We start from the raw sequence: 10,792 nt of genomic DNA on the forward strand, positions 1-10,792 counted from the left end.
CCAGTGCACGAATTCCTGCATGGGTGGGGTCCGGCCGGCCCGACCCCAATTGGGGCCCTATCAGGGCTGAGCTGACTAGGGGGAGGGGCCATGGGCAATTGGTCGGTGGGGGGTGATTGTGGGTGGGACCAGTGTGGGGGAGGGGCTGCAGGTGGTTGGCCAGCCGGTCCTACCCCTGATCGGAGTGGGGGGGGGGGCTGATCGGGGTGGATCTGGCTGGGGGGAGGGAGGGGCTGTGGGCTGATTGGGTGGTAAGGGCCTATCGGGGGTGGGGCTGGCTGGGGGGAGGGAGAGGCTGTGGGCTGATTGGGTGGTGAGGGCCCATCGGGGGCGGGGCTGTCTGGGGGAGGCGCTGCAGGAGGTTTGCCAGCCGGCCCCGCCCCCAATCGGGTGGGTTCACTGGCCACTCTGGACATCATAGCAACTGGTTGTTCTGGTCGTTACTGCATTCTGGTCGCTGGCTTTTATATGTATAGATATACGAATTTGCACAAAGCTGAGAGTGAGAACTGAACAGTCACACACTGCTATATTAGAATTAAAACAAATGTCTTAGATCTTGTCAACAAATTTTAGTTTGCCTTATATTAACTACTTTTAGGATTTTTTTTACTACATAATCCACAGTTTAACTTTCTGAAGTATCCCTGTTTTGTTAGTTCCTTCTACCAATGTGTTTCTTATATAAAGATTGAAGAAATACTCCATGTTGATTTGTGGAAAAAATACATTATTCAATGTAGTAGAATGTGAGGTAACTTACTGAAGACAGTCAATACTTGTTTTAAGTTAGAGTCAGTAAAATGTGTTTCTTCTTGTATTTAACTTTATATTAATAAAAATAAGTAATTACACTCCTGCTTGAATTTATTATTGAAATACTATAATTTGTGTCCTTCCTTGAAATTTGTTGTGATGAGATTTGACTTAACTTTTTTATTATCTAGCTGGAGCAAATGTGTGAATATATTTTATTTTTTGAGCATGATTTTTTCCCCCCACAGGTAAACCTGGAGGTAACAAAGGAGAAGGTCATCCTAATCTTTTTTCCTACTAAAAATAAAATTAGTAATTTAATGTTAATCCAGATTCCATTAAAACCTCACCAATTGCATGAACTTTTAAGTATTTTGTAGAAAGACCAATTTAGAGAGGAGTGCTTTCAAAATTGAGAAATTATTGCCATTATTTAGGATTTGGGTCATTTGTAAAATTTACTTTGATAATTATATTTACTAAAACATTTTCCTGTACTTCTTGAAATTAACTTCAGAATATGAAAAGACTGAGTAACATAATATGAAGAAGGTTTATATAGTAATAAGACTGGCTCAGTGAACATACAAAAACTTACCTGAATAATTATTACTTCTTCAAGATCATTATTTAAACTACATCACATTTTTAAAAAATTCTGTCACTGATCTCAACACTTTAAGAGCTCTTTAGAGTTGACTTCAGAGCCAGTTTGAATTTCTCATGCACCATGAAGTCAGTCATTGTACACCATAATCATTTTCTTTATAATCATTTTTTAAAAAATACATGTTTATTGATATCCGAGAGAGAGAGAGAGAGAGAGAGAGAGAAAGAGAAAAAGAAACATCAATAATGAGAATCATTAATCGGCTGCCTCCTGCACGCCCCCTACTGGGGATCGAGCACACAACCCAGGCATGTTCCCTGACTAGAAGGAATCATGACCTCCTGGTTCATAGATTGACACTCAGCCACTGAGCCACACCAGCTGGGTTGTTTGATAATCATTTAACAAAAACATACTACTAAGAGAGCCACCCAAAACATTTACCAACTTTGGCTCTATATAATTTTGGAGTTTCAGACCTATCCTGGAAGGAAGAGAAAAGTAGTTTGAGGATAGTAAATTAATGTACTTACAAGTATTTGTGACTGCTTAAGGTTCTGAAACTGCTTATAGAGGTTTAAAGAAAAATCTTCATATATGATGCACCTATCTTCCTTACTTTTCTTTGTTCATAAGCTATCCATATTCTAAATCATTAGTGAAAGTCAGTTGATTCAGTTTTCTCATGAAGTTGCTTTAAGTATTGGTAGGCTGCCCAGCTCTTGAACAACAACATAACAGAATATAAGTAGGTGCCACATTATGTAGAACAGACAAATTATAGCTCAAAGGCTACACTTACTGAGTCATCCTGGAGATGGTAGGATTTGAGGTGTGTTTGGTCTTAATTATGCTTATGCGAAATGGAAGGAAAGTGGAACATTCCTGCAATGGAGAGTCTGATAACTTGAAAGTAAACTTGCCGGGTTTGGGAGCAGTCTGCCTGGACTAGAGCAGAATTGATATTTAGAAATAATGGAGTGTAAGGTTGGACTCTGTGGGATGCTGTTATATTGTAAAACATCTTGGAACTTGGTAGGAGAGTTTGATTTATAGAGTGAACTGATGGCAATAATTTTAGAGAAAAAGTGTAGGAAAGAAAAACGGTATGAGGAAAATTAAAACAGTCATTCGGAAAGTTTTGTAATTTAGATATTCAGTGACCAGGGCCTTAATTATAATGATAGTGCATATGGAGAAAAGGTTGGTGAAATAAGGGACATTGAACTAGTAATGGAAAAGACAACTTTGAGCTAGGAAATGGAGATATTGGTGGTTTGTTTTTTAAATTGCAGTAAGTATGCTACTGCTTTACTTTTGGAGGTGGGGGTGTTAATGGGGAACAGTTTTATTAGATGATAAATAAATAGATGGTGAGCCACTTTGGTTTGTTTTTACCCAACTTTAGAATGGTTTAGGGCAACAGTTAAAGTTTTATTTTATTTTATTTTTATGAAGTTGTCCCCAAAATTGTGCCCAACAGGCGGCTGGAAGCTCTGTTGAGATTGGTAGAGAAGTCTTAACAGCAGTGACAGCAAAAACTGACAGTGGGTTAATAAGATTAAGATAAATAGGCTTGTACCAGAAGGCCAAAGATTATACTTTGAGCGATAACACTTTATAGTTAGGCAGCTGAAGATGTGTATGTATGGGGGGAGGACCAAAACTTCAGGGAGTGGCTTCCACCTCACTTTTGGAAAAAAACCAAAAACCTAATTGGTTGAAAAAGTCCACATAAAGACAGTCATCAAACATATGCTATGTAATAGTACTGCCAAATCAGATATCAATACATAGTTTTAGGTTCTTTTCCAGTGAGCGAAGGAATTCATCCTATTAGAAGTTTGAAAAGAAAGATTTTCAGTCACTCTGGGAATTAAAGATGTATTTATTTCAACAATTTTAAAAATCTGAGATTCTTTTGAGTAATACTGAAACAAATTTGCCATGCTTTTATAAATTAGAAAATTTAAAGAAAGGACGTAAATCCTAACAGTATCAGCTGTTAATTGGTAACAGTTGTCTAATTTGGCAAAAGTTTTTAGTGTTTTTCAAGATGTATTGAAGAAACTAAAAATTAATTTGTAAGAGAAGAAATACTAAACTGTCATTACATCCTTTCATTACAAAACTCTGTGATATCTTTACACAATGCTATGCCACTCAGTAGATATAATATTGTCAAACGCGTTTTGCCTTATTTTTTATTTCGTGGTGTTTTTTTCTCATGCATGAAGCATGTAGCAGCATGTGAAAATGCATGTCTTTGCAAATTAACATTTTATATTTTTAAGGTGAAAATAGATAGCATCCTAGTTGGTTTAAGATCCCTTTATCACTGCTGGGATAGGGATAGTGATACTTCAGTACAGACCTAACCAATGCAGTCTTAAAAGATTTGGGCTTTGAATGGTGGATAATCACAGCCAGTTATTTTCCTTGTTATACCTTTTGGGTTTGTGTTATATTACTTAGGTAAAATATAGTAAGAAAAAATATAAATTTTTGTTTTTCCTTATAACCTGTCAGTAGACTTCATGCTTGCTTTCTCTTTATGGGGAGTGCAGTAATTGATGTACTTCAGAGATCCCTCATAACCAACAGGCCTGAGTGCTCGCTTTGGCAGCATGTATACTGAAATTGGAACAATACCGAGGAGATTAACATGGCCCCTGTGCAAGGATGGCACTCAGATTCGTGAAGCGTTCCATATTTTGTGCAGTGCCCCAGTGGGCATCTTCACACACTTTCATTAGCGTGGAAGAAATATGAGTCAAAGCACAGCGTGTGGCACTCAGAGCAAAATTGTGACTTTTAATTATAAAAAAAAGAAACCCCCAAAACCAGACCTGAGTGCCTTTATAGAGTAAGATAAAAACATTACATAAATTGTTTTCTTTGTTAGGGTAGTGTGGGCTGTTTGTTTTAATCAAAAGGATTGTGAACCACCTAAATGTCCCTGGTATATGAGAAATAAAACAAAAAATATATTAACCTGTTTGGCTTGATCTGTTATATTAACATGCATCTACCACGATTTGATGAATGACAGCGTGAGATTTTACTTATTCATTCTTTGTTTATTATATATTGAGAATGTTTATAGAACTGAAGTGCTATTATTTTAAAGGAAATGATCCTATCTTGATTAGTTAAATATATGCAGATTAAATGTTTTCTTATGTTTCAAAATATTGGTAATCATAATATGTTATATATCTCTAATAAAAATGTTCATTTTTAGGCACATTTCAGATTCAGAAACGTCAACAGTTAATCAGAAAGATACATGAAGATGAATTGATTGACATGAAGGACTATCTTTCCCAATGTGACCAGAAACAAGTCTCTGTTACAGATTATAAGGTGTGTACTACTAAACCTATATAATAAAAGGGTAATATGCAAATTGACCAAATAGTGGACCTACCAGAATGCCCTCAGCCCCTTGCCCCAGCCGGCCCCGCCCCCCATCAGACAACCCCAGCACTGCCCCTGATCGCCCCCCCCCACCCCAGCCAGCCTGCTGGCTGAACCCACCAGTGCATTCGTGCACTGGGTCTCTAGTACATTTTATAAAAATTGTTAGCCCATAATTAATATGCTATTCAGATATAGTTATAGTATAGATTGGTAAATCAATAATATTAATAATTGTTGATTGAATACTTTTTGTGTCTTTGTCACTTTTGTGAGTACCTCACATACAATATTTCTCATTTTTCATCACTACCCTTTGAATTAAGCAAGTGTTAACTTCACTTCAAAGACTGGAAAGAGATTCAAAAAAGCTAAGTAACTTTCCCAAGGCTAGCAACTGGCAGAGCTTAATTCTGACTTCGAAGATGTTAGTCCTAATCACTTATATTACAATTAACCTATCTTAAATTGATATTATATATATAACATTACTATTAACTGTATTTTTACAGAGCTGAGCAAAACATTTTCATTCAGTGAGAAAGAGGAGTGTTTGTATCTTAAGCCCTTCCCTTGATCAAAGAAAATAAGCCAGTTTTTTTCCTTTAAGGTTTCTTGTTAGTTCTGATGGAAGAGATAGCATGTTAATATTTTCCTAAAACTCACCTAACTCCAGCAGGACTGTGCTGTTCATTTTGTCCAGTTACCTAACACATTTGTGGGTTTATGAGGACCAGCAGAATAGCTGGTCTCCTGTTTAGTTCTTTCCTGGGAAGGGTGTAGGGATTATAGATAAAATCAGGTTAGGAAAATAAACTGTTCTATTTTTTTTTCAATTTCCCCAAATTTCCTTTATACTTAATTTATGTATTTATCCCATCCCATAAAGGGTTCCGATTATATTTCTTCTGAAGACAGAATCCCACATTTCAGGGAAGGACTACTAAAGTTAATTGTAAATAGTGTAGTTTTCCCTACCTTGGTCAGAGGATATTTTTAAGAGTAGCCATTTTCTTTCACCATTATGGTTTTTGGTTCCCTAGGCCACTGGCTTTTAGGAGACCTGCCCTGCATACATCTTTACTGAGTTAGTTCTTGTAGAGCTTTTGTCTCCAGTTGTTAAATGTGGTTTGAATTTTGAAGATCTTCATGGAGGACCTGCTAAGGATCTACTTACCAGTCACTTAATTCAAGAATATACAGTTTACTGGATAAGGAATGTTGTGCCTTCTAGTCATTCTGTGGCTGCCTCTGCCTATGCATTTAAAGATATGTCTATAATGAAACTTTAAATTTTAATTTGTTCTCTGAAGATTCATAAGCCAGACAGTGAAATATCCATTTCAGGTAGTTATTTTTCAAGTGGAAAATACTGTCATTCTCTTAAAGGACTTAAATATATACATATATATATACACACATATATACATATACATATACATATATATGTATATATTTAAATATATATATTTATTTATTTCAGAGAGGAAGGGAGAGGGGGAGAGAGAGAGAAACATCAATGATGAGAGAGAACCATTGATTGGCCGCCTCCTGCACGCCCCACACTGAGGATTGAGCCCGCAACTAGGAATCGAACCATGCCTCCTGGTTCCCAGGTTGATGCTGAACCACTGAGCCATGCTGGCCCGGTGAACATGAGTTTTTTTTTAAATCAAGGGTGTTGACCTTGGAATTATATAGCTAATCTGATTAGTTTTTTTAGATTATTTGAATTTGGGAGAATTAGTTATAAATGTTAGCAAGATTCATTCTGTACTTTTAAGGGCAAGAGAAATTATATGATTTATCAGAACTTAGAGATGTTAATTTACATAGGACTACGGTGTTTCAAATAGGATAAAGATTATTGAAAATTTTTTCCTTCTGAGAGTGCAGTATATATAAAGAGAATTTTTTGAAGCATGAAGTCATCTCTCACTTTCACTTTTTTATAAAAAATAATCTCCCTCACACAAAGATCACAGAAACCTTTAGTCCTGCCTACATTCTCTCTAGGAGCCTTCTCATGAGAGATTAGAATCCTGTAGTCAACAGATAGGAGGCCTATTTCCTTTTCTCCAGTAAGGATTTCATATGACTATGGGAAACACATGGACACAGACAATACGGTGGTGAAGACCTCGGGTGGGGCGGGATCCAGGTGGAGGGAGGCAAACGGGGGAAGAGAGGGGCATCTGTAATACTTTCAACAATAAAGATTTTAAAAATTATATGTCTTAAAGATTTAAATTCAGCTTTTAAAGCACTTGCCATTTTTCTTTCTTTCACAAAAATTTAGTCATTGAAGGAAAACCTTGCAAAGTGTTGGACCCTTACTGAAGCAGAGAAGATGTCCTTTGAAACTCAAAAAAAGAGCCTTGATACAGAAAATCAGTATTTAAGAATATCTCTGGAGAAGGAAGAAAAAGCATTGTCTTCATTACAAGAAGAGTTAAGGAAACTAAGAGAACAGATTAGAATATTGGAAGATAAAGGGACAAGTACTGAATTAGGTACTGAAAACCAGAAACTTAAGCAGTATTTGAAAGAAGAAAAGCAGAAAACACGCAGCATCCTCAATCAAAGGGAGACTTTATTGGCAGAAGCAAAGATGCTAAGGAGGGAACTGGAGAGAGAACGACTGAAAACCATGGCTTTAAGGGTGGAACTTCAGCAGTTAAGCTCTAGGCAGTCAGATGGCAACCCAGATTCTCCCAATGTTTTGACAGATAAAAAGGAAGTAGAAATCTTACGGGAAAGACTCACTGAGCTGGAACGGAAGCTAACCTTTGAACAGCAGCGTTCTGATTTGTGGGAAAGACTGTATATTGAGGCAAAAGATCAAAATGGAAAACAAGAAACTGATGGAAAAAAGAAAGGGAGCAGAGGAAACTACAGGGCCAAAAATAAGTCAAAAGAAACATTTTTTGGTTCAGTTAAGGAAACATTTGATGCCATGAAGAATTCTACCAAAGAATTTGTGAGGCACCATAAAGAAAAAATTAAGCAGGCTAAAGAAGCTGTAAAAGAAAATCTGAAAAAATTCTCAGATTCAGTTAAATCCACTTTCCGACATTTCAAAGATACCACCAAGAATATCTTTGATGAAAAGGGCAATAAAAGATTTGGTGGTACAAAAGAAGGAGCAGCTAAAAAACCAACAGTTTTTAGTGAATACTTACATCCACAGTATAAGGCCCGTACACAAAACCAGAATAATCGAGGCCCTGCCATGCAAAGGGAGGGAAGGAAAGAAAAGCCAATTCACTTTGAAGAATTTGGGAAAAATACAAATTCACAGAAATGCAGTGCTGAACATGGCTGTAGTGAAAATTACAATTCTTTCAGAAAGTCTTGTTCTGGTGTATTTGAATGTGCTCAACAGGAATCCATTAACCTTTTTAATATGAAAGTGTCCAATCCTGTAAGGATAGATGAATTTAGACAGTTAATTGAAAGGTACTTATTAGAGAAACTGGATAGTTTTCATCATTGGAAAGAACTTGATCAATTCATCAATAAGTTTTTCATACATGGTATCTTTATACATGATCAGAAGCTCTTCACTGACTTTGTTAATGATGTTAAAGATTATCTTAAAGACATGAAGGAATATCAAGTAGATAATGATGGAGTGTTTGAGAAGTTGGATGGATATATATATAGACACTTCTTTGGTCACACTTTTTCCCCTCCATATGGACCCAGGTCGGTTTACATAGCACCATGTTATTATAATAGTTTTTAACATTTATAGATTGGATAGCATTTTATTATTTGATAAGTTTCTTGGATGTTACTATTTGTAAAGTACTTATACAAAAAAATAGTGCTATTTGTAAAAGTACTTTATTGCCAGAGAATTTAGAATAAATTAAATTGAAAGATATAATTTCAAGTTAATAGCTATTACAAACTGAAAATTTCATATAATCAGTTTGACTTAAGCAAATAGTTTCATTAGCTTATTTTGTTTCTTTTCATTTTAGTGTATATGAAAAGGTAATCACCTTAAGTGAAATTTTCCTTTAATCTTTTATTTACTCACTTTGGGGAAGCTAGGAGTGAACAATTCAAATTAAATTCTGAAGTCAGAAGGGCTCACATGTAATGATTTGGATGTCCCACTTATTTTCATTGGTCTATTCCATTTGCCAACTAAATTACAATATTTAATACACTTATTACAGAATTATTGTAGTGATATGATTAAAGAAGCAAACTTGACAAGCCACAAGTTCTAATGTGTGTGCTTTGTACATAACTTCTAAAAATAACTATCTTTTGCTTATCACCTTTATATTCAATAATATAAAACTTGACTAATCTTCAAATGTTAGCTTTATTTTTTACATTTGAGATAGTTATACAGTGTCCCAAAAAACATGTATACATACTTTAACAGCTGATAGCTCAGTTGATGTTTCTTTCTTTTTAGCCAGACTAAGCTTTGAACAAATAAAATTTATCCAGTAGGCTTTTTTTATGAGGATACATAAAAGATAAAGTTTACGGCACAAAACAGATGAATTGAGGGCACACAAATAGCGAACAAAATGATTCTTGATGTTTGCTTTTCCATTGCTTCGAGTTACCAGCAGTGCCTGGACCAGAATGGTCATCAGTTTGAAAACAGGCATTGACAAAAACCATTCATTTCTGTAAATTCTTTTAAATTTTTAAAATGAACTGTATATTAATAAACACCATCTTTATAATCATTCAAAGTGTGTATACATTTTTGGGGGACACCCTATATATCTGAATAAAAGTAATGTGTCTGTAAAATAATGAGACTGGTGTCATTAGTCATTCAGTGAATATCTAGTGCTTATACTGAGTAAAGCGCTGTGAGGCTGCACTGAGGAAACAAATGAACAATTCTTGCTGTGAAGGAGCTCACAAGCTTTTGAGAGAGTCAGTAACTAAACTTTTTAAAACTGACTTTTGAAGGAGAAATGAATTTGCCAAGCAGATAGGTATTTGGAGATGTGACGACATGCCACTTTAGGGAGGCAAGATAGTGCTGGGGTATGAACAGAGACAATATTTAGCTCACATGAAGAGCCACATTTTATGCTCAAGGATGTGCTTTATGGCGTTTTGGATCACTGGCAGTAGCCTGTGGGATTTATTGGAAAGGATGAAGCTAAGGTGGTTTTTAAAACAATACAGACATGAACGGAAAGGGGGAGATATTTGAGTAATACATAGTAAAATTAGTGGTGTTTCTTGTGAAGTAGAAAGCAACAATTTCCAGATTTCTGGGTTAAGGTTTTGAGTAAGGGGAATTGGAAATGAGTTGTGCTTGGAGGAACCTATTGCCATCCAAAGGAGAGGATTAATTGGCCATTAGTCTAGCCCAGACTGTGTGTGTGTAGTCTAGGCTGGAAGTATTTATCAGACTCCTGGGGAACACCAACGTATGAGGGGTTGTAGGAAAAGAAGGCTGAGAATGACAAGACCAGAGAGTGGCATCATGAACATCCAAAGATGATCTCAAGTAAAAAGAATATATGTGTGTTAACGCTTTAAAAAAAAAGGACTAGATTTCTTGGATGGGGAATTGAGTGGCCATGGATGGCATTATGCACTGTTTCAAGGGAAGTAGTGACAGAAGCCTGGTGGCATTATGGACTGGTTGAGTAGTGACAGAGCCTGATTATAGAGAGGAAACCAGTAACTGTAAACAGGGGTTAACTTGAGCTGTAAGAGGGAAAAGAGATTTTGTTTTGTAAGTGATAGTAGTATATAAACATAATTCTGCTGAGGGATGAAGCCAATGGGGAGGGCTTGATTTTTTTCAGGAAAGGAAGAAAAATAGTGGAAACATCTCATTATTTTATTGTCACATTTCTGGGGTGGTTTTTTTTTTTTTTTTTGGTCTTTTTTCTATAGGATAAAAGTAGACTGAATCTTTCTGGCATGGTTATACTATGATTATACTTCAGATTAACACCCTTTCTCAGTGTTCAGATAATAGATTAGTGGAGAAAAACATTTAAA

At 36.0% G+C, this 10,792-nt stretch overlaps 1 protein-coding gene and 1 non-coding gene across 7 annotated transcripts in view; both read left to right on the forward strand.

Moving 5' to 3' along the window:
- Positions 1 to 10,792, forward strand: part of CCPG1 (cell cycle progression 1) — a 45,229-nt gene that overhangs the window by 33,200 nt on the left and 1,237 nt on the right. For all 6 annotated transcript variants that reach the window (XM_014453419.2, XM_023751621.1, XM_023751624.1 and 3 more), the window contains 2 exons: positions 4,611 to 4,732; positions 7,086 to 8,494. In XM_014453419.2, the coding sequence (XP_014308905.1) occupies positions 4,611 to 4,732; positions 7,086 to 8,494 (1,531 nt within the window). The remainder of the gene's footprint in view (positions 1 to 4,610; positions 4,733 to 7,085; positions 8,495 to 10,792) is intronic.
- Positions 3,977 to 4,083, forward strand: LOC111825381. Its single transcript, XR_002828546.1, has one exon. It is a non-coding gene; the product is annotated as a U6 spliceosomal RNA (small nuclear RNA).

This window comes from Myotis lucifugus, unplaced genomic scaffold (genome assembly GCF_000147115.1).
Source record: "Myotis lucifugus unplaced genomic scaffold, Myoluc2.0 scaffold_23, whole genome shotgun sequence".
Classification (NCBI taxonomy): domain Eukaryota; kingdom Metazoa; phylum Chordata; class Mammalia; order Chiroptera; family Vespertilionidae; genus Myotis; species Myotis lucifugus.